A 24,290-nucleotide genomic window follows, 5' to 3' on the forward strand; every position below is an offset into this window, starting at 1 on the left:
TATGCTAATGAAACGCCATATTGTAGGGGTATTGTATGGCTAAGTTTGCATGACAATTTCTATATTGCAAATATCTGAAAATGAAAATGCTTACAAAATGCCAGACTTGTCTTTTTTTATTTCAGCAAGATATTGCTATGCAGGCTCGGATCCAGGGCTGGGCCCAGGGGAAAGCCGTGATGCGACCCCCCCCCCCCTCCACTTCATTAGTCGGTTGAGAAATGACTTATACTCATCAAAGTTGGACCCCACTATTTTGGCAAAGGAATCATGTTTCCTCAAAATTTAGACCAACAAATGCACCATATATGCCACCATTTCATACATATATTTCAAATCTTTCCAGGGGTATACCCCTGACCCTCTAACCGGAGGGAGTCATCCCCTTCTTAGATTAAAAAAAAGTGACCGCCATTTTTCACCAAAAATTTCTATTGGGATACTCAACTGACCCCCTTATAGGAGCGGTAACCCCTCCTATACCTCGAAATTTAGACCTAAAATTGCACCGTTGGGCAAACATTTTAAACCTATATTTAAAAAAAATCCAGGAATTTCCTGCTGTACCTCAACATTTAGACCCCAAAAAAGCACCAGAGCCCGTCATTTTATACCTATATTTCAAAATTCCAGTGGGGAATTCTCCTGTCCCTGTCCCTCTAATGACCACAATACCTCAAAATAGAGATTCCAAAATGCACCAGAGGCCGCCTTTTCATATCTATATTTTTTTATTTTTTTTTAAATTACAAGGGGAGGCCGCCTAACATAAGTACCCCACCCCTAACTACCCCCACTCGGCGCTATGTGCCTCGCCAATGACGCCTTTTTCTTAACTGGTCCCCCCAGTCAAATTATTCTGGATTCGAGCGTGCTAAGAAGTTACAGTACTTACTACTTGAATCCACCATTATGCTACTACCGTTATTGACTATTAGTGTCTGTATACCAATGCATATTTATATTAGTGTCTGTATACCTATGCATTTTATATATATTGATAAATGAACGTCTTCCTGTTCGCAGTGCGCATGTAAAATGTTTACCTAGCTGATACGCCATTTTATGCAAGTGAAAAATACAAAGAAATAATTATTACATGGATCTAATACATTAAATTACGATCCATTTACTACAACGCAGCAGCTACGAAAGGTTTGAATTTTTGTTACTTCCTTACTTTGTATTGTTTAGGATTTACCTTTGAGTTAGATTAAACCATTTTCATGTGACAAAAAAAAACGAAGTTTTGTTTTCAAAAAAAAATGACAATAATAGTTACATATCATGGCTGTATCCTAATGATGGTGTTTTAATATGTTTGTATGTAGATGATACAGATGCACGTTTTTAGGTTGTTTTGTATATGGGACAGGAGGGAGCAACCCGTCTAACAGTCTAAATATTTTACTTTTATAAAAACAATATTTTTCTATTACATGAAACAAAATAAGTTTATATTTACAAAACACCTCTTTAAAACAGCAATCATAATTGAATCTCCGCCCGACAAAGCATTGCATATATCTTTTATCTAGATCTATTTTTTTTTTTACGAAAGTTAAGTGTAAGTATCAGTATCAACTTCAAAATCTGTGGTATTTGTTTCATAGTTTACATTTCTATCCTTTATTTCAATTTGTACATTAGCTGAAATATTTACGCAATTGATATGGTCTGAAACGTGCCGCGATTATTCCGTTTCAAACACAAATATGCGTGACCTATTTCTATTTTCGGAAAATATCTTCACAAGATTTTTCGGAAACGAAAGTATACAGCTTTCATAAGCTTATCAGGGTATTAACAAACATGATTGTTACATTTCCATATCCGTACAGTATCTTACAACACTGAACGTATTACAAAGCCTGAGTTTGATAAATATTTGAAAAATGTTGGTACTAAGGAGGATAAATAAATTACAAAAAAAAATCATATAGATTGAATAGCAGTTTTTGGATGCCACTTTTATCAATTGATTATTCTTTCGCGTATTGGTTATTTGTTAAGATATCACTTTAAATGACAAGTTTTCGAGATTAGACTTTCTTATTGACAAAATAGCCATGTTTGTTAAACAACCACTCCTCAAAGTTTATCTAATTTTTAGTAAGGTTCATTAGATGGAAACAACAATATTAATAGGCAAGTCAAAATAAAAATGTTTCCCAAATTTAAAAAAAAGAGTAAATCTGTTCTGTTCAAAGAGTTGTTTTGACTTTTTTTGGGGGGTGGGGGGGGATGGGGTTGGGGGGTAGGAGATAATATCGTCGTTTTGTTTTGTATGTTTCTCATCAGTACAAAATATCGCCGTGCCTTTTATCTCTTTATTTGGCATTCTACAGTAAAGTTAAACGGAACACATTTACTTTCCTTTTAATCTAAGAAACATATCCTATTTTGTGTTGCCTCTAAATATTGTTGTGTCCATCTAATGCGAACGAATTGTACCGAAATAAATTAGATACGCTCCGAAGAGTGGTTGTTTCTGGGGCGATGTATTCGCCTCAGTGCTAACATAAACTTATATCAAGTCATTCCTTAATGCAAAAATCCTAATTTCACACCATAACAGACATATCTAACAAAGTGTGTATCATATAAATTAATGTATTTAATATTAGCAATATCTGTATCTAACAGCGCAATAATACAGCCTTTGTGTACCAAAATAAACGGTAGGCTTAAATACCGCTGGCTTTTTGCGACTAAATTACGTAGTGTTGTGCTATTATCCGTTGAAACTAGATATCATTTGCGAACATGAGTAATGGTATAGCCAAGACGAATTCACCAGTGCATGGTTGGAAAAATCGAAAAAACTGTTTAAAAAGTACGTTGCATGCATTGCTTAAGAAATAATAAATCTGTTCCTATATTTTATCAGTTAATAAAATATTGGCAGGAGTTTGGATGCGTAATAATTAAATCACGAGTGCGCAACACGAGTGATTTAATTATTCGCATCCAAACGACTGCCCATGTCTTATTAATTGATAAAATTATTGGAACATATTTATTATTTCGATTCTAACAATGCAAATAATTCGCATTTTAAAATACTACATTTTCAGCGTAATACGTCATTCGGGTCATATGCTGTTACAATTTACCCCCTATGGTTAGAAAGTGTTGCATAGCCAATGGAACGTATATATATTTGTTTATTTTTTATCAGAATTTTGAGAAGTATATATAATTTAGTAATCTAACAGCTCGCAAACTAGATCTAATTATGAACAGAATCATCAAAATAAGCGAGTTGACCCTGTATTACGAGTGACGAGATTAACTTTTATATGACGTTACATCATTATGACGTCATACTTTATGTCATACATTTATAACGTCACCGCTGAATCATAATTAAGCTAATTGAATTCGCTCGTAGAATTCAGAATGTGTTTTACGGACCTACACATAGGTCAGTATGAGTTTTTATTATATTTATGTTTTTGAAATGCTGTTTTCAACCGTTTGGCCCTGAAATAATTCGTATGTAATGGAACTAAAGTACACTCCAGGAGAACTACGTTCCAACGTAAGTCAAGTCTCATCGATATCATGTGACATACCTCAACGATGAAGCTACGGTATCGCTTCGAATGACCTTGTTGATTCACTTATTATGTGTAATTAAGTATATATTTTACGTTTTCATAACTGAAAAGATAAGTTTGATGTGTAGAAGATATATTAGCTATATGCAGCATTTTGCAAGATACAACGAACTAGTTACAAATACACTTATGTAAGCTACATAAATGTTGCAAGGCCGCAACGATAACATATATTATGTGACAACGTCTCACATACAGTGTTGCAAAGTCTCAGCATCATAATTACCATTTGAACTTGTAGAAAATTACACTTATTAGATAGTACGTACATGCGTACGCCGGTAATCAATACTGTATAGATGATTAGGATCGTAAAGCATTACTTCAAGAACTTTCCACATAAATTAGCTATTTCGTAACAAATGTTTTCGACACCATGTGCAGGCGTATTGCTCATTTTGTCCGCATATAATAATTATTTTTACGTCGTGCAAATGTATTGGGAACCTGAGACGTCATAACTCGTAACCATACAAGGCGCAAGTACCCTCAGGACGGATATTTCTGCCGAGTTCGTAAATCGTATATTTTGCATATCGTATAAAAATTAGCGTTTCATTCTGACAGATCATTTTTGTTGCATGCCGTATTTTACAAATAACAACAGAAATCTAAAAGCAATTAGAAACACTTCATTTGCAGTACTCATTCTTATGGCAGAGCATGCACCCACAGGGCGGGAAATGAACGTCCGTAAGCCGAAGTGACGTCATTACATTCAAGTGAAGCACAATTAATAACAAAGTTCCACTTTAGTTTTATCGTTTAAAGTGTAACGGTATGTTCTTTCCGTAAAATAACGTATTTCAGACCGACAAAAATACTACATGTATTAAAATAGGACGAAGAGAAGGTCTCAAGGTATATGATATTGTCTAAGTTCACAAATACAATACCATATAATATAAAAGCAGCACAAGTTGTCATAACCAGCACGAGAGCCATCGCATGGGGTGCCAGATGGGTTTTGCAGGCATTGGTAAAGTGGACGGAAAGGCTAGTCCGGTGTATTTTTCCTTATTACGTATCTAAAATTATTTCAATTGAGTTTCAATCGACTGCGATCGTGCAATATTTTTCCTTATTATATACGTTACTATAAATAATAACAAAAAGCCGTTTAAAACGGTCATTACGGCTTCTGTTTATGTATCCATAATGGCGCAGTGCGCCTCTGGCGCCATAACCATAACGGCCCCGGGTAACCAGAACGTCAGCGCGTTTTGATGTTGACGTCATGAAGCAACATTATTTATGGCGATTGAAAGGTCGCTGAATCAGATCGATTGTCAAATATTGATGGCATTGTTCATAAAAAAGTAAAACAAATAATTCTTTTAGGTGTTTGGAAAATATATAAAATGAAAATACCAAAATAAATATGAAGTGAACGTATATGATAAAAAAAGTCAATAAACGGCTGGTTGTGCCTTCTAGCCGCAGTGGCACACCTAGTTCCATAATGGTCCTCGGAATAAAGCCCTTGGGCGATTATAACACTAGACGTGCCATTATGGCAAGAAAGCACAACCCAGTCGTATATTATCTTCGTAGCAATTCTTCATGAAATGTTTTTCTTTTCAAACCTAAGTTATGCTTTATGTAAGAAAGTACAACTATCAAGGCATTTGATTTTATACAACATATAGCCCCTTATCCAAATGGTATAGAAACTGAAAAACCCCAGTAAATGCTTGAACAAATGAAAAATGCACTTTAAACTTTTCTTAGACGATTATAGGTACACGTGTAATAAATAGGTAAATAGATGGGAGAACGGTGTCTTTTAGTGATAATGGCCCTAAAAGAAAATAATAGCCCTCGGGCTATTATCACCTTGGCAGGGCCATTATTACTCAAAGGCACCACTCTCCCATATATTAAACTGTACATATTGCAGACAACGCTTTCATATCGGAGAGTAATGTTTTCTAAACGTTTAAATGGAAAGAATCGCGTGATGTCTATGACGTACGTCCAAGCGCACGTTGCGACATCTATTTGACGTTTCAACTTGTGGAAAATATGAATACGCGGCAGCTTGATTTGTTTATTAAATTTTCGGAGAAATTCTTCTCGTATTTTTTCCTGTTTTTCGTACCAGAAAGAGAATTTAGACATAAAGTAATTACTTGATAGTAGGTATGTAATAAAAACGTTATCAACTTTGTACGTGGATATGCACTCGTTCTTTCGCTCCTAAAGTCGCGCAGTCTTACTGCTGCAGAACAAGTGCATTATATCCACATACAAAAATAGAAAAAGTGGAAACTCCACAGATCGTTCAACACGACAAAAACGAAAATGTTGCAGGCTCGGTTTGATTGAGCCTGTTCATGGACGGTAGTGGAAATGCATGCTAACGTCCACGCCCTCTAGCGCCGGGTTGAGCAGAACTCAACATTTACACATGCTAAAAGTACAAAGAGCAATTTAGAGACATCCGCAGATGTGTATTCATACGGCGGTGCACATGGAACCTTCAATGATACACGTGTTGTGGCGTGTAATTCCATGAAAAGCGGCGTATGGTCCCCAGATAAAATAATGGGTTTGCCCCAAACGAGAAAACAATGGGCAGAACTAAACAAACTGGAATTTAGAAGGGGGATCTGAGGTTATGGAGCCTGCATATCACAGGAACTGTCAAAAGACAAAATTAAAAAGCAGGCACCATATCCAAGGGGTGATTATACAATACCCATGGCTATGAAACCTGGAGTATTGGAACCACCCAGGCCGAAACGGTCATGCTGAGAAACTAAGCAGTACCAATAACACGACATAAAAGTCATGCTGAACGATCTGAGAAGGTCAATAACCTATAAATATTGACGTTTTAGTTTTATTTCGGGTGCGTATCGTCAATTGTGGCGTCAGTTTCATGGATGTCATAATGTTTTTAAGTTCTTTAACTAGGACATTTTCAGTTCCACTTGGGTTAAAGAATAATAATATCTGTCATGTGTTTGCAAATCGGATAGAAATATCCGTCCCGAGGGCACCTGTGCATTGGGCGGTAATGAGGCTTGCCGAATTACCGCCCATGCGCAGGTGGCCGAGGGACAGATATTTACATCCGATTCGAAAACACATGACTGATATTTTTCTTGCATATCGTATAACTGTTAGCATTTTATTCTGGCAGACGTTTTTTCTTGCATACCGTATTTTACAAAAGGTAGAAATAGTTTCTTTTTAGCATTCTTTCTTATAGTGGAGAATGAACACAAAGCGCGGGAAATTAACGTCCGTAAGCAGAAGTGACGTCATGATGTTTTGCGTTACGCACAATAACAAAGTTCCACTTTAGTTTGTCGTTTGTAGCGTAACGTTATGTTTTTATGGTAAACTAACGTATTTTGAATCGAGAAATATACTATAAGGAACGGAGAGAAACTATGAAGGTACCTGCTTTTTTCGTATTTTACATAAACAATATATTATTAGTGTATGAATCAGTAGTTGTCATTAAGGTATTAGATCACTAATAGGAAACCTCCTTTTTGAAGAGTATTCAATTCCTACCATAAACCTACTTTTACTGCAATTCTTAGGGGGGCATAGGTTCAAGCCCTACTGGGACCAAATGTTTTTCCCCTTATTTTCCTTTTTTTCTAGTAAGTTTTTACTTCTTCCAAGACTTATTATTGATTTCTTGTACAAAAATGGAAAAAGATGAATCTTATAAGCGATTTCTTGGTGTTCAAAGTGAATTTACTACTTAAACAGAATGGGTAGAGTTACACATCTTTAAAAATATTGAGCTACACGCGGTGAAAGTTCTCTATTTTGCTTTCACTCTTAGATTATATATTGTGGAAGAAATTTAGGTAGGTTTTACGTCTGCCCTAAGGTTATTTTTAAATGGAGTAAGCAAAATTCAAAACAGAAACACAGCATTCGACCTTATTTTTTCAATGTTGAAGTATGAATTCTGTCTCATTAAATCCGTTTACTTGAGGCACCATAGAAAAAATGATACTGACATTTTTATTTTGTGTTTTATAATTGTTTACCAGTAGTTTGATGTTTCTTTTATTAAAAATAATGGTAAAATGAGTTCTCTGCAAATGTTTTGGATAGTGGCTATCACTTTGAAATTTGTCTCTACTTGTGCTTGAGGAGATACCATAAGTTATACAAAATTTATAAAAAACGGCACGGTGAAAGTTGTTTAAAAATTGCAAAATAGTGCAAAACACGGTTACCTTTCAGAATGTACCAAGCAAAGGCCATTTTGTAAACATTACTATTAGTGCTCTAATACCTTAACAGCACGAGAGTCATCTGGCATGGGGGTGCCAGATAGGTTTTGCCGGCATGGGTAAAATAACCGGAAACGCCAGTCCGATATGCAAGAACAACTTTTTTATCATTGATATAAGGAATAATACACACGTAGTAATTATAAAAAGATTTTTAGATTTGCATGGATAAATAAGCATTCATTCTTCATAAAGTCGCGCAATATGTCTCTATTTCCGCTGCAGAACGCGTGCATAGACCTAGATACAAATCTAATAACCTACGATTACATGCTTACTTCAGGTTTCTTAGTTGCGTCCTGTGCTTCAAAAGAATCTTTTTACAGACTTAATAATAATTAAGGAGTGCGCATGCAATAGTACAAGTCAACTCCGCGCTACCCCGTACATATTGCTAGTAAGATATCTTGGGGAAACCGTCAAATGATAATAAAAGAAACGGATAAAAAATACTAGTACATATGTACATACTTTGGACAAAATCTGATTTTCAGTCACAGACTTGCTGGTACATTTCACTCGAATATAAGTAATGTTTAGCCGCAAGACTTCGATGAGTGTCAGTAACGCTTACCTATGTCGCGTTTAGAGTTAGTAACATCATCGGTTAGAGTGAGGAACATGATACTAAATAAATATTGCCTGTTTATGATAAAGCAGTTGCAGTAATATATTTCTAAGATTATAACTGGCATTGCCTTTAATCGATCATTGACTGTCAGTAAGTATTGCTGTTGAAAAATGTAGTATATTTGTTTTATTCTGGAAAATAGCAAAATGCTTCTATTTTCTAAATAACAGAAAACTGTTTTTAAAATTTAAATGTTTTGATAAATTTATGCGATTACTTTTAGAATCTGAATACATGTTCAAGTCAAGACATAAGTAAATATCATAAAAGTAATTGCTATATATGAAAATAATATATGCCGTGTCATATTGAGCGATACGGTAACCAGAAGTCGTTGAGATATGTCACATGATATCGTTGAGACATGACTTACGTTGGAACGTAGTTCTCCCGGAGTGAAGTAGAAGCTCTTATGTTACAATCATAGGGGGGTGAAATGTAACAGCCAACCATATTTTATCGTAGATTCATGTATAGGCGATTTCGCTATATGTTTATATAGCAATTGCTGCGGATCGTGTTAGCATTCATCTTAAAATGTAACATCAGAGTGTTTTAAAGTCTTGATAACAAATTACAATATTTTCTGATTCGAAACGCCGAAGAAAAGCACTTGTTGTTAAAACATTTAGTACAAAATAATTTTGATTCATGACTTCCAAAGCATGTATCAGCACAATCACAGTCAGAACTAGATCTACAACAACAGATGATCCCTTATGAGATGGGTGGGATAAGATGGGTGGGATGTCAGCTGTGGTCGGGGTCCGTATTGAAAACACATAAATGGGCATGATTTGGTAGAAAAGTATGGTGTTCAATGCATTAGATAAGCAACGTGTTTTATAAGATAACATCCAAAAATTATTAACGACAGTCAAATATCCACATGTTACACTATATGGTCATTTGTAAAACATAAAAAGATTTTATTTGCATTTTACAAAATTCACAAGTGTTAAATTTATAAACACTTACGGATGAAGTAATTTACAAAAAAATGCTGATATATAAAGGTAACTAAAACAATTTTGATATTTTTGTTCTGTGAATAAAGTTCTGTTTTAATTAACGCTTTCGATTCGGTATTAGTAAAAGTGTCCTAGTGAGTATATTTTTTCTAATTCTTTTTTTTTTAAATCTGGGATGAGTCACAAAATGAACAGGATAATAATAAAAAAAAACATCATCTATTCATCTAGTGATGAAAACTCGGTATGTATATAAGATGGGTATAAAATTTCAAAACTGCACTGTTTAAATTTTTAAAGAATTTGGCAAAGTGTTTTGTGTTGGAAAATTTGCTCAGTATAGATAAAGGGTTTTTCGGTCCAATTTATAGAAATTAAAAGTGAAGAAATAAACATTTGTTTCAGATGTGCAGGCTAGACAATTGAACACAAATAAGGAAATAAATGCAAACTCTATTGTTTACTTGTGTTATTGTACAGTGCAGTGCACTGATTGTCCGCACAATAGTCATTGAGCTATTATTGAAATAATACACATTTCTGTTGAGTATTAATGTCAGAAGAAGCCCGCGGGAATGTTCGTTACCAAGACAATGGGCTTCTACAGACGCAAAACAAACGTGTATTGTCGATTGTCTTGCATAAAAAAAAAAAACATTGCACGACGACTTAATGTATTGTTTTCATATATGACGAATTACCATTTTGGTACATATTTAGCTCACCTGCCACGTAGTGATAAATTGGGCTTTTGTGGTCGTCCGTCGTCCGTCCGTCGCTGTCGTCCGTCCGCGTTGTCCATCCACAAATTCTTTTGAACACGATAGAGACCACATTTTGCAATCATTTTTGATCAAACTTGCACAGAACTTGTATTGGCATAATATTTCGGTTCCTTTCCAAAACCATAAGTTCCAGAGTAATTGCTCCTTAAAAGGCAAAATTGTTATTTTGGTTTGTAAACTAGGTAGACACCACATTTTGCAATCGATTTTAATCAAACTTATACACAACCTGTACTGGCATAATATTTTGGTTCCTTTTGAAAACTGACTAATTCTAACTGAAACTGCTTTATTTGATTAAACGCCTAATTTTACACATAGTATATTCACTGGCGTTGTACATTAAATTAAAAAAAAAAAGAAAAATCATGATAAATTATATACATAATGGTATCAAACAATGAAACACGACATATTTGACAAAATTACTGTACAGCGCAAATCACAGCATTGCGTATAAAGCATACGTCGATCACACTACATAGTAGAGTATACTCAGCGTCTCTACCATATTCAGTCCACCAAAAGAGAAATAATCAGAACCATGATTCAAAGCTTTTAAAAAACAGTGTTTTGAGCTTTTTCTTAAACGTGTCTACAGAATCAGAATTTCTCACTTGTACTGATTCCATAGTTTCGGCCCTACAGTTTGAAAACTTCTGTCGCCGAATGTTTTACGTTTGTTAAATGGTACCTCGTAACAACCTGTAACAGAGTCTGAAGACCTTAAACTACGTTTTGGTGCTTGTTCCGATAATAATTCAGTCAAGTAAGATGGAGCTTGGCCGATTGAACAATTAAACATGACAGTTAAAATCTTAAATTCAATTCTAGCTTTGATAGGAAGCCAATGTAGTCGGAACAAAGCTTGTTTTGAACTGTCGTACTTGCTGAGTCTTAAAACGAGTTTGGCACACATGTTTTGTATCCTTTGCATTTTCTGAATTTCACAGTGAGGACTACCATACAATATTGCATTGCAATAATCTATATGTGAAATGACCAGTGATAATACCAGAATTTCAGTAGCCTCTTTAGTAAGGTATTTTCTAATATTTTTGATTCTAAGATAATTAACCATTGCGGTTTGACATTTTCTCTTGACATGATCCGTAAAACTAAGATTTTCATATAAGAATGCCCCTAGGTACCTTATACAATGTACTGATTTGATTTTGTCACCAGCAATGTCAATTTCTGTTATTGAACATTTGTGAAGTTGCTGTCTACTACCGAATAAGATGAATTCGGTTTTTGACGTATTCATTTTAAGTTTGTTTTGTTTCATCCAGTTATCAATGGTGAATGCACAGTTTTCAAGTTCTTGAATAGCCTGTTTCTCATTTTCAACTGAAGTTGGTCGAAAGCGTTTGTTGGCAATATGGTCATCAGCAAACCCATACACAGATATTGACTGGGGAATGACATTAAATAGAGTTCCTGCATAAGTGAGATAGAGCCAGGGGCCTAAACAGCTACCCTGGGGAACGCTACATTGTAATGGGCGTGGAGTTGAAACAGCAGTTTCTACACTTACACTACAACTGCGTGGCCTAAGATAAGAGTCAATCCAGTTGAGAGCTGTACCACATAGCCCATACTGAGAGTGTAACACTTGCACTAAAATATCGTGGTCAACAGTGTCAAAGGCGGCACTCAGATCCAGTGCAATTAGAGCACTGACCTCCTGATTTTCCAAGCCTTCCAACAAGTCACTGGTTAATCGGAGTAAAGCCGTTTCGCACGAGTGGAAGCGTCTATTCTAATTATGGGTTTTAGAGTTATGGTCCCTTAAATGGCCAAAAATTGCTATTTTACCTTTTGCAGCCATATAGAGACTTCATTTATGGTTTGATTTGATACAAACTTGCAAAATATCTTTAACAACAACAGATCTTGCATTCCATTATAACCGTCAGATCCAGTCATAGGTTCCGGAGTTACGGCCCCTGATTGACCCCTGAAAGAGCCAAAATTTATTAATTTTTGTCTTGTGAACACTTTAGAATTGACATTTTACATATTTATGACCCTATCTTCATGAAACTTGGTCAGAATGGTTTTTTAATATTTCCCAGGCCAAGTTTGAAACTGGGTCATGTGGAGTCAAAAACCAGGTCAGCCGCTCAAATCAAAGGAAAAGCTTGTTAACACTTTAGAGGTCATATTTAGGATCCCATCTTGTGCATCTTGATGATTTCTATGTCAAGTTCGAAAAAGAGGCCGTGTGGGGCCAATAACTAGGTCACCACTAAAATCAAAGTAAAAGCTTGTTAACACTATAGAGGCCACATTTATGACCCTATCTTTATGGAACTTGATCAGAATGTTTATTGTGATGATTCCAAGGCAAAGTTTTACAGGTGAGTGATGTAGGGCCATCATGACCCTTTTGTTTAATCGCCATTCTGTTGTTCTTGGAAACGGTACACATGTTTTTAATATCCATGACCAGGGTCCAGAAATCAACAACACTACCAAACTGTACTGCATTGCTCAGTTGAGCTAAAAAAAAAGACATATAAATTAGCTAGTGTTTAAGTCAGTTTACATAATACTCAAGAATATAACGTTTGAAAATATCTTTTTACCTCCATAAACATAGCAAAACAATTGCTCCTCCCCACCAGATTTCTGAAAGTTATTATTTCAGTTAAATACATTACCCTGTTGCTTATAACTTAACAAATCTGAATATTTGTTAATAACTTACTGAAATTTTCTTCCGGTTATTTTCGATAAGTTTATTTGGTAAAGTGACCCTCAGAATTTTTCATTCTTCACCAGAATTAGAATTGTCGGTGAACCCTTAAATCTGTACATCAAATGACGTTTAGCTCGACTATTGGAAGAATATGGGAGCTATCCTACTCGCCCCGGCGTCGGTGTGAGCGTGAGCGTTAGCGTGAGCGTCACACAAATGTTAAAGTTTGCGTACCACCCCAAATATTTTCAAAGTCCATTGAGATATTGCTTTCATATTTTGCATACTTGTTTACCATCATGACCCCAGTCTGTAAAAAGGAGGAGGCAACTCTATCAAGCATTTTGACTGAATTATAGCCCCTTTTCGACTTAGAATATATGTTAAAGTTTGCGTACCACCCCAAATATTTTCAAAGTCCATTGAGATATTGCTTTCATATTTTGCATACTTGTTTACCATTATGGCCCCAGTCTGTAAAAAGGAGGAGGCAACTCTATCAAGCATTTTGGCTGAATTATGGCCCCTTTTTGACTTAGAATAAATGTTAAAGTTTGCGTACCACCCCAAATATTTTCAAAGTCCATTGAGATATTGCTTTCATATTTTTCATATTTGCTTACCATCATGACCCTAGTCTGTAAAAAGGAGGAGGCAACTCTGTCAAGCATTTTGACTGAATTAAGGCCTCTTTTCGACTTAGAATATGCTTATTGTAATGTTAAAGGTTTACTCATTGCTTATATACTATCAAGCACTGAGAATAGTCGAGCGCGCTGTCCACTGACAGCTCTTGTTATGGTAACAGTTACTTTTACAAGGCTAATTTTGTTATAGCAGGTTACAAGAAGTAAAGACCAATTACAGAAGGAATGACAAAGTATGCCTCGCAAACGTACTAAGAAATTCAACAAAAAGGGTACGTATCGCTAAAGAGTAAATTATCTTGATGTTTAAATACAATTTAAACTCGGTATCTCAAATTCCAAAGGATCGAGCGTTTTATTCGAGATAACCGAATAACCTAGAACGATATTTTTTTAACTGTTCTCGAAGGGACTTGAAAATGTCGGGACTTTTAGATAAGCTAGTTTGAGGTATCGACTTTCATCAGTAATTATTTCTACTTGTGTAGTAATAAATTATTGCATGTGAAAAGGAAGTTATGAAAATTAGAATAACAAACTTCATGGTGGCCGCCTCATACAAATGTATAATCAGTCGCCAGTGATCACTATATCACGAGTAGCACAGCGGTGGGTTATTCTTCCACTAATATTCATCCTGCCTTTTTGTAGAGTGTAACGCATTAAAAGGCTTCACATGTACCACACAAGTATCTGGTCCTACTTAGATGCTTTTGCATTCCTTGATGCTTTTCGCAACAACATTAATAAAGTTATATTGCAGGAATTGAACCTTCTGATTTGGACATTAACGTACAAAAAACGGATAAAGAGGAATGTTCTGAAAATGAAGGTAAATATTTTGTCAATTTCTTAAACGAGGTTTGGTAAAAGAATATATGGTATATACTGTCTCAGTTCAATCTGAATCGATTACACTTGGATTTAATTACTTGTTTGAAACTCATGGAGAATCTAAACAAATTTAGTTAAAATCATCTAGAGAGATATGACATTTTGAACCTGGGTCTTTCCTAGACGGTACAAAAATAAGTGTTGTTGACAGAGCAAAGTTTCTTTGTATTTGTATTGTATTATATGGATGAACAGCTTTCTTTTATGCCAAAATTAAGATATCTGAAAGCCAAATGCTTGAAGTCATTGAATATTTTAAAAGTTATTTCAAATACAGATTGGTGAGCCGACCGCAAATTTTTATTAAGATACCGAAGAACTTGAGATTATGGTTGTTTTGTTTATTGTTCGGCAAGAAAAACCTATTTACAAATGTTGGATACCATTCATAATAAAGGTCTTCGTATTGCCCTTGATGCATTTACAACATCCCTTGTTGAAAGTTTGTATGTCGAAGCAAATGAACCGTCTCTTTACAGAAGCCGGGAGAAACAGTCATTGCAATATGCTTTGAGGGTATATACTAACAAGTCTTATATCGCACATTAAATGATTTATAAAACCAACTAATTTGATTCTCATGAGAAAAAAACAAAAAACAAATCAAACCGTTTGGTTTCTATGAATGAAACTGACCAGGTACGGAGATATAAAAGAAAATTCATTTCCGGATACACAATGATATACCCTTATCTTCCCTATGACAACTACACTTGAACCCTTAAATATTAAAATCCAGATATCATGAGATAAATGTCTGTGTTAGAAAAGATTATTGTCGATTGAAAACGTTTCAAACAATAGTTCAAACGTTTGAATCAGTCTTATCTTGTGTAGATCAGTTTAAATGTGTATCATGTTAGGCATCGCTTACTGTAAAAAGATGTTAAAACTTTTAATTCACAGTGTAGACTGAAGCTGCACAGCTTAGTATACCCATAACGTTCTTTGAAATGATCATTTGAAACGTTTTCAATCGACAATAATCTTTTTTAACACAGACAGGTATTCGTTACAAAATCTTAACATGAAATAGTTTTATTCACATCTAGTGCAAAATTATTATGTGTAGATCTACAACTGATATTTTTATATATGATTTTGCATAAATGTTTAAGAAATGTCTTTCCATTTACATTATAACTTTTTTTCGGCGAAATATAACATTTTTATGCCGATTCGCCTTAAAATCCCTCACTCGCTCACTCACTCACTAATATATTTTAGATTTAATGAATAAATAGTACTGTTTGTTTCAGGCGGCGTTTTCTTCTGAATATTCTAGTAAAGTAATGTTATTATATATTCACGTACTTATATAATGTTTCTATATTTTTTCGTAAATCTACTTGATCTTATAAATATAAGATTTATGTTGCTACATGTATAAGAAATTAAATATCAGACCGAATTGCAGGTGCAACAGTTTCTGTAACTAAAGAAAGTCAGCATTTAGGTCTTGCCACCGAAAGAAAAGAATCCCGTGGTAACGAGACTGAAGGTAAGAGAATAGGAAAATTCGAACAGTCCTCAGCGGCACCCATTAAATGATTCAAGTACTTGACCAAGTCTGTTTAAGCTGTGTTATCTTAATGGCTTTACCACATACAACGATCATATATATATATGTTTATTGCATTTAGTTTATTATAGCATTCTCGAAACCTTTCAATATGAGAACAAGAGCCATGTTACACATGGCTAATCCCCCCGCCGGGCATATTATAATTGAAGGCTAAAGTTCCTGGCAAGTTAAGTGTCTGAAAGTATTAATTTTGGGGAAAGCTTTGAAGAACAGTTTAGTTGTGGTCCGCATCAGGGGTTTTAAGATGTGGAAGAAAGAATAAGTTAGTAGTGAGGTGTTTTACTGCTAAATTTTATTAATTTTCATGAACAGTATAGCTATGATGTTTTTCTATATGGCCTCTGTAAAAAGAAGGAATGGAAAGCTAACAGGAAACAAGAGTGCTAGAATGTCACAATATATGCCCGTCAAAGCAAATTTCTTTATTCTAGCAGCTGTATTTGCAAATGGAATGCTAATTTTGTGGTTGTTTAGTAATCATTGTAAGTCTTTTGTTTTTTAAAGTCCACAAAAAAACTCCTTACCAGGTAGAGATACCTTATATATAATAAAATACACCTAAAATTGGAGAGTAACATCTATGTTGTACCACAGAAAAGTGGTCTTGTTTTTTCCCTAGGGTCAATTATAAAAATGTTACAATATAAGTTATTAATAGTAACAACTAAGGGAAGTTTAAAAAAAAAAAAAAAATACAAGTCCACACAAAAATCTTCATCAGGTAGAGATTGGTCAAAATTCACCTCAAAATTGGATTTAGCATGCTTGTTGTACTACAGAAAAGTGGTCTCGATTTTTCCCTACAACTAATAATGAAAAAGTTACAATAAAAGCTATTTAAAGTAACAATAAAGGGAAGCAATTCTAAAGAAGGGAACTGCGCATGACATTTCGTAACATGATGGTGTATAATTGTGCCAAGTTACATCAAAATCCCTCCATGCATGAAGAAGAAATGCTTCGAACAAAGTCATTCTTGTATCTGACCTTTGGCCTCTAAGTGTGACCTTGACCTCAGGCCTAGTGACCTGGATCTTGCGCATGACACTCCGTCTCGTGGTGGTGAACATTTGTGCCAAGTTATATCAAAATCCCTCTATGCATGAAGAAGAAATGCTCCGGACAAGGTTTTTATTCTTGTATCCTTTGACCTCTATGTGTGACCTTGACCTTCGACCTAGGGACCTGGTTCTTGCGCATGACACTCCGCCTCGTGGTGGTAAACATTTGTGCCAAGATATATCAAAATCCCTCCATGCATGAAGAAGATATGCTCCGGACAAATTTTGTTAAGAAAATATGATAAAGGGGAATAACTCAAAAAATAGGCAAGGCAGAGTTATTGTTCTTGCACACTGCACTTCCTCCCAATGTGTTCTATCAGTGTATGAAGTTTGAAGATAATCCCCCCAGTACTTTTGGAGTTATGCTCCGGACAAAATTTTTTAAGAAAATATGATAAAGGGGAATAACTCAAAAAATAGGCAAGGTAGAGTTATTGTTCTTGCACACTGCACTTCCTCCCAATTTGTTCTATCAGTGTATGAAGTTTGAAGAAAATCCCTCCAGTACTTTTGGAGTTATGCTCCGGACAAAGTTCGTTGCGGACGGACGCACGCACGAACGGAGAGCATTTCTAATATCCCCTTCGCCTTTGGCGGGGGGATAAATAAATTGTCTTCGTTTGAGTTGGGTGTAAAGAGAACTTGAGTAAAATATCAGTAATTGGTCATTTTCTGTGTCAAGTTAATAGTAGCGAAGAAATAAGGCAGCTCGATGACTACAATTACACAGTCATACAGACGAATAAACTCCCTCTCTCTCCCTCTCCCGAAAGGCCGCAAGAGGTGTATAATTTCGAACTAAAAGTATGTAGTGAGCTACATCCCTGTGTGTGTCAAATGTTACACACTATGTAGCAGAATAAAGGATTTCAATAGTATCTCACGGGTTGAGCAACGAGAGTTTAAGTATTTGTGTTTCAGCAAATGAGTTTGTTTTGTTTTTTTCTTAGATTTTGTGTCATCGTGATAGGTAAGGCATGTAGCGATTTTCTTGCTTTTGAATGGCAGAACCCAGGTCAGAAACAGTTATCGCTAAACAGCCTGAGCATCGCAGTCAAATTGTGTGTCCACATTGTCGAGGAATAACTGATTCGAATGTTTTGGGCGCAGGAGTGCTCTGCATTTTAAAAATATGCGCAATGTCTTACCAGTAACATTTAGAAGTTTTGTGTGCGGCAAGCATAAACATTTATACATGTACATGTAATATGTAAATCAATTTTTTTTCTTACAGAGCATCAAAGTATTGCTGTCGTTCAAAATATTAGAAGTAAAAATACACAGATTGGAAGTAAAAACGTCATTCATGACCATGGATATGTTTCGTCAGAAGTACACAAAGAACACGAGTTACAAGGTAATTGTGCTAAACATTAATTCTTAATGACGTATCTAAAACATTGTGTAGAAACGTGCATTGAAACCAAAGAAAAAAGTGGAGATATATAAATATGGAAATTAATTTAATTTCAGATATCAGTAAACTGAATTTGTGAAAAAGGAATCAGTGCTTTGCATTAAGGAAGCATTCACTTATCATTACAAAACACTTCTTGTTTACTTCTATCATAGTTCCAGCCTTGAAGTTTTATCATATTCTTTTTAATTATCGATCTACAGGTGCAGCGAGTTTAAATGTTGTTGACAAAACAGGCCTGACTCAAAATATTATAGCAAGAAATGTGAACATACAACTACCCCAGTCTCAAGCATCTGAAAAGGAAACAGATTGCCTTCACTCGGGAATACAAGATTTCCTTAAATATGTCAATAATTTTGACAAAGGTCTGTATATACTAGTTGCTGACAGAACTACAGGTATCAATGAACTTGATGTTTTCGCGCTAGTTGACTGGATTGCAGTCATAGATTTTGATATAAACAGTAGAATATCTGGTCTTTTGTCATATGTGGAGGAGCCCCTTTCGAAACGACGATCTTTGCATATTGTAAGTTGGCAGGAAGAAAAGTGCATATTTTCAGACACCTCTCTTTACTGGATTGGCATCAAAGGATGCTCTGGGCAGCCCGACACAATCACAAGTGACGATTTTCAAACTTGGAAGCGTAAAATTAAACAAGGGTTTATGCAGCAGTTGAAACAGTTGAAAAAATTTGGCGATGATTACACAAATTTCACAGTAATCGCCCTTTGGCCTCGTGAGTCCAGTAACTACAAGCATATACAATTTGTATTGAATGAGATCTCAGATGCACTTTGTCCGAAAGAGATTGTGATTATTGATGATGGATCAAAGAAATCTAAGGAATCAGACTATGTCCTGAATATATTGACTGACGATTTTTCGGCTGTTAATATTGAACTGACTGATGTTTGCAAATCAATTGCTGCTGTTTGCAAACCATTAGCCAAAGTTGGCTCTTCCAGTTTTCAGCTTCCAACGGCAGATAATTCTAAAGACCCTAAAATAGATGACCAGAAGGCTCAGTGGCTGAAAGAAGACCTTGAAGTACTTTATCTGACCAACGAAACGGGTATCAAATATGATTTGTCTGGGCTAGAAGAAGAAGAAACTACGTTTTACAAAGGTGGAACGTTACCATGGTCTTGGTGGTATCAAGTTGGTCCAGGACGTGTGGATATCCAACGTGATATAGCGCACGATTTAATCGGTTATATCAAAACAAGGCACATTTCTTTATGTCGTTCCGGTTGTATTACACTGTTTCATTATCCAGGATCAGGAGGCACGACGTTGTCTCAGAGAGTAATCTGGACATTGATGAGTGATATTCCGTGTGTCCAGATGAAGCATAGGGGAAGTTCTGCTATTACTGACATAGCAGAAAAGATTGAATTCCTCTTTGATAAGACTCATATGCCTATCTTTGTTCTTATTGATGGTGGAGATGAACAAAAGGTAGACTCCCTCCAAGGAATTTTAGGTGGACATTGCTGTGTAATTATACTGTATGTCAAGAGGAATCACATGCAGATAGATGGTTACAAGTCACACAAGCAAGGGGTTTTCTGGTTGAAAAGCACCGTCAGTACATCAGAAGCCGAAAATCTGAAACATTTATACAGCAAGCTTTGTACAACGGAGAGGCAACGGAGAAACTTGGAAGATTTGTTATCTAGTAGTAAAAGTCCCTCCCTTTTTGATTTTGGGTTCGCCATGTATAGTTACAAATACAGAGGCATTGAGTCATACGTGCAAGGTTATCTGAAATGGGATATGAAAGACGGGCAAAAGAAACATGCAAGACAGAAGGCTTTAGCTTATTTGTCTCTTGTATATTATTACGGCCAGGCATCACTTCCAATTCAATTCTTTGCACACCTTTTAGGAACAGAAAATGCTTATAATGTAACAACTCTTGCTGACATTCCAGGTGATGTCAAAGAACTGATGATGCGAGATGTGCAAGACCGTAGGAAGAATGTTGTGAGAATTGCACATTACTATATTGCAAAAGAGATTTTAGACCAAGTTTTGGTATATCCGATGTCAATTCAACGAGCATTAGAACCTACACTGAGCCGTGAAAGCAAGAAACGATTGGGCGGCTTTGCAGTTGAATTCATTGAGAAAGCAGGGAAGTTGAACAAAGAAGAATCGTCGTCAGCGATTTCATACATAATGACACGCACCTTTGTCTTACGAGATAATAAAGCTGTAGGTGAAAACGAAACGCAGGTAACCAAAAAGCGACAGCGGTTTTCGCAAATCCTTGAAGATGCGTCTTCATGTCCACCTTTTACAGAACGATTTAACATTTACCAGGCATTGACAGACTCCTTTCCGTTAGAAGCACAATTTCGAGCTCATCTTGGAAGGTTATTTACACACTGCCGTCCAGATGAAACAGAATTAGCCGAAAAATGTTTTCAGCAAGCTTTAGAAATAAGCAAATCAGAAATACTTCCGGAAAATTTATCCAAAGACTTCCCTTCAGATGATATTCCATTTAATAATAAACTGGACCTGATGCACATTTATCATATGTATGGGAATATGATTTTGAAACAGATTGCACAGTACACGGGAAAATATCTTGGTGACAGGGCAACGATACGAACAGCATCAAATTTCGACGAAATTGCAAAAATGCTACTACCGAAAGTGAAGCAAGCTTGTGAATTATTTTCAAAGTGTAGAGATATAACCCCTATTGGATGCGAAGGAAGTTTCGGATACATTGGCGAAATTCAAGTTCGTTTGATGTTTTGTGATTATGTTCATCGCAACAGCGGCTGTAGGGCTGGAATTTGCAAGTTCATAGAAACAAATGAAGGAGAGTTAGTACAATTTGTCAATGAATGTATACCAATAGTAGATGACTTGTTCTTGTCTTGCTTCAGCAATATCGAACCGGAAAAGATGGATAGAACTGTGTCAAACTGTATGCAATGGTACTCTGCTCTATTTAACCTGGATCGTAAATACACGGTTCGCCAACACGCGAAAGATGCTATGTCACGGCGATTAGAAATAGCAAAAGTAAAGATGAAATACTGTCAGCCAGACTCCTACGGTATTCTGGAGCATGTCAACGATGTGAGCGATGTTCAGTTTATTGTAGAAGAACTTGAGAAGAACTTCAAAGACTATGAAAATAAAAGTTCAGAAAATCTTCCAACAAAACGGGCCATGGATTTAGATTACAGAGAATGGCTTGTTGCTATTCGGCACCCTCTTTATAAAAAGGAGTATGCGGTCGACCGAGTTCTTCAACAGGTACAACTTTGGCATGACCTTTTACACACACCACATTCCTTATTTTATCTTTTCGTAATGAAAAGTCTCCATGGAATGGGAAATTGTGAATCACAAGGCGATTCAACCGTTTTATTTGACGCCCAGATCACCAAAGAAGAAATGCTGAAACGATCCAAATACGTTACAAAACCTCGATATCCAAGAGAATGGCTTGGTAAACCAGAAAATAATATACGTCAGCTCGTGTCCGGACTTAGATTTTTCGGACAGGTAGAAGGCAGGGATATCAAGCTAGGAATAGATTTTGATACACTTGAAGTTCAAAAAGGAACGATATGTGCACCGAATGACAAGCCGGCGGGTGGTTTCATTGATCTAGATTTGGGTCCATATAATCGAGTCCCGTTGAAAGTTTTCTTCGTCCCCGTAAGATCAGAGGGGAATTTAAAGGGATCGAGCTACAAGCATTCGCGTGTTGAGTTTTTACTTGGTTTCAGTTTATCGCATGGATATGAAGCCTTCAATGTAAGATTGATTGATCATCAAATATGTCATAAGTGCAAGAAGAACGTTGAAAAGAGATCTTGCGATACAGAGGTTGAATGCCCAAGATGCTCAGTTCGTATTCAAGTTGATGGGGTCAAGAAGCAAGCGAAGCAAAGTCGTAACGGGGCAAACAAACTATAAATAATTGTTATATAGGTAGCAAATTATGCGTAAGTGTTGCCTTATTTAGAAATCGCAAGTAACAACGTAAGAAAAAATGTAGATATTTATAGCATGCAATTTAATGAATCTGAAGTGGAGAATTCCGTAAATCTCTCAAACTGTTAATGGATATTGATAGTTACATTTTAAGATACCTCCTCACACATGGCAAAGGACCAGATAGCTGTAGACTAAACAAGTTAAAATTTAATCTAATATTTATGTGCATTGATTATGTACAAGATGGTTTCGATAAATATGTGAGTTGACTCAACAGCGTGTTTAATCTTATATGCTTTATATTAAAAATGGTTACGTTATAATTAATAATCCTTTCTGTTACAAACTGTACTTATTAAAATTGTATGAAATTATGTAGTAAAGTATTAGCGGTTTTGCTGTAACTCTGTGATTCCAGCAGGTATACAAATTTTGATTCATACCTCATGTTTTTATTTCGATGGAAATGAGATGTGAAATCAAAATTTGTAGTCCTGTTTGGCGCCATATAACCTGATATTGTGTTGGTGCGCCGTAAAACCCAAATAAAATAAATAAATCTCATAACACTAGCAACGATATATCGAACCAGGTGACGATCCAGCACTTTAGATACAATAATATTAGTACCTGCAATTTTAATATCATCATTATTTTTCAAGAGAAACTAACGTTAAAAAGTCTTATATTTACATACATTCAGTTAAATTTCCTTTATACATGGACAAATGTTGATATGCAAATTGATTGTCCTATTCTTTAAAAGTGTTTTTTTACTGGTTTTTCTATAAGAAGTTATTTAAACAAATTTTACATCATGAAGATATTGCTGACAACATGGCCCTGGATACCCACCCATTCATCAAACAAATGACGCAGAAACAATGTAACAGTTTCCGATTTGGTACATCTATAGCAGATACGTTATTGTTTAAAATGATGCAAATTTAATCTTCTACAAGTTGTGTTAAAAGTCTACCTATTTCAACGACCTTCGTATGTGTGTCTGTTTGTGTGTGCATATTATTATTTCTATAATTTGTATTATATTTTGCCTGAGTTAGTGCAAATTCTCTTGACAATGTTGCAATGTACTCCAAAAGAGTACTTGGTGTTGTTATATACAACTTATTTGTTAATTTTAGTATTGTAAATAGGTATTTAGAGACAAACGTTAACAGAAACACAATTTTGTTGTTTTGAAATGATTATACTCTTTTGTCATAGGTGAAACAGTAATATATAAATGTTATGCAAAAGAAATTTGACTGTTTACGAAAAAAAAAAATAAAAAGGAAAACATTATACAGTACGTAGTATCGTTACTTCTACATGAAATGTGTACATTATTCATCTGATTTCAAAGTCGTCCTCCTATGACGCAAGAGGTGATCCATAATGTCATAGGTAGATATTCCTCTTGTTTTTGGTGTGTACAGAAAAGAAAGAAGTATATTTGATTATAATCCTACTTTAATAGATACACGGGAAAACAACTTGAAAGTCTCCAAAAATGATAAATCAAAACTATGAAAGAGAGTATATGAAATAGTTTCTGTGGAAGAATTATACATTGTTGTGTCTTTGGAGAGAGTAATTTCTTTGTAAAGATGTTGGATTCATGGTCCATTGCGATTTTAAAACACACTCTCAGTGGCCTCTCCTTATAGTGTGTCCTTCGCCTTTACAATCAATGAATCAACATTGTATCATCATCTATCATTT

General features: G+C 35.5%; 1 protein-coding gene across 2 annotated transcripts; it reads left to right on the forward strand.

Annotated features, from left to right (window-relative positions):
* The first annotated feature begins 1,023 nt into the window (after positions 1-1,023).
* LOC128559822 (uncharacterized) lies at positions 1,024-23,533 on the forward strand. Of its 2 annotated transcripts, none has more exons than XM_053552470.1 (6): positions 1,024-1,155; positions 13,820-13,901; positions 14,393-14,461; positions 15,941-16,024; positions 18,407-18,529; positions 18,793-23,533. In XM_053552470.1, the coding sequence occupies exons 2-6, from the start codon at positions 13,865-13,867 to the stop codon at positions 22,542-22,544; spliced, it is 4,065 nt and encodes a 1,354-aa protein (XP_053408445.1). In that variant the 5' UTR covers positions 1,024-1,155; positions 13,820-13,864; the 3' UTR covers positions 22,545-23,533. The 2 variants fall into 2 exon arrangements, with proteins under 2 accessions (XP_053408445.1, XP_053408444.1); XM_053552469.1 differs by having other exon boundaries at positions 1,033-1,155; positions 13,823-13,901.
* The last annotated feature ends 757 nt before the right edge of the window (positions 23,534-24,290 follow it).

This window comes from Mercenaria mercenaria, chromosome 10, assembly GCF_021730395.1.
Source record: "Mercenaria mercenaria strain notata chromosome 10, MADL_Memer_1, whole genome shotgun sequence".
Taxonomy (NCBI): domain Eukaryota; kingdom Metazoa; phylum Mollusca; class Bivalvia; order Venerida; family Veneridae; genus Mercenaria; species Mercenaria mercenaria.

What these genes read in the sequence shown, in the direction of transcription:
- LOC128559822 (XM_053552470.1), top strand. Translation starts at nt 13,865, where the DNA reads ATGCCTCGCAAACGTACTAAGAAATTCAACAAAAAGG. An exon ending in CCGTGGTAACGAGACTGAAG is followed by an intron (nt 16,025 to 18,406) that starts GTAAGAGAATAG and finishes TTTTTCTTACAG; the next exon opens with AGCATCAAAGTATTGCTGTC. An exon ending in CAAAGAACACGAGTTACAAG is followed by an intron (nt 18,530 to 18,792) that starts GTAATTGTGCTA and finishes ATCGATCTACAG; the next exon opens with GTGCAGCGAGTTTAAATGTT.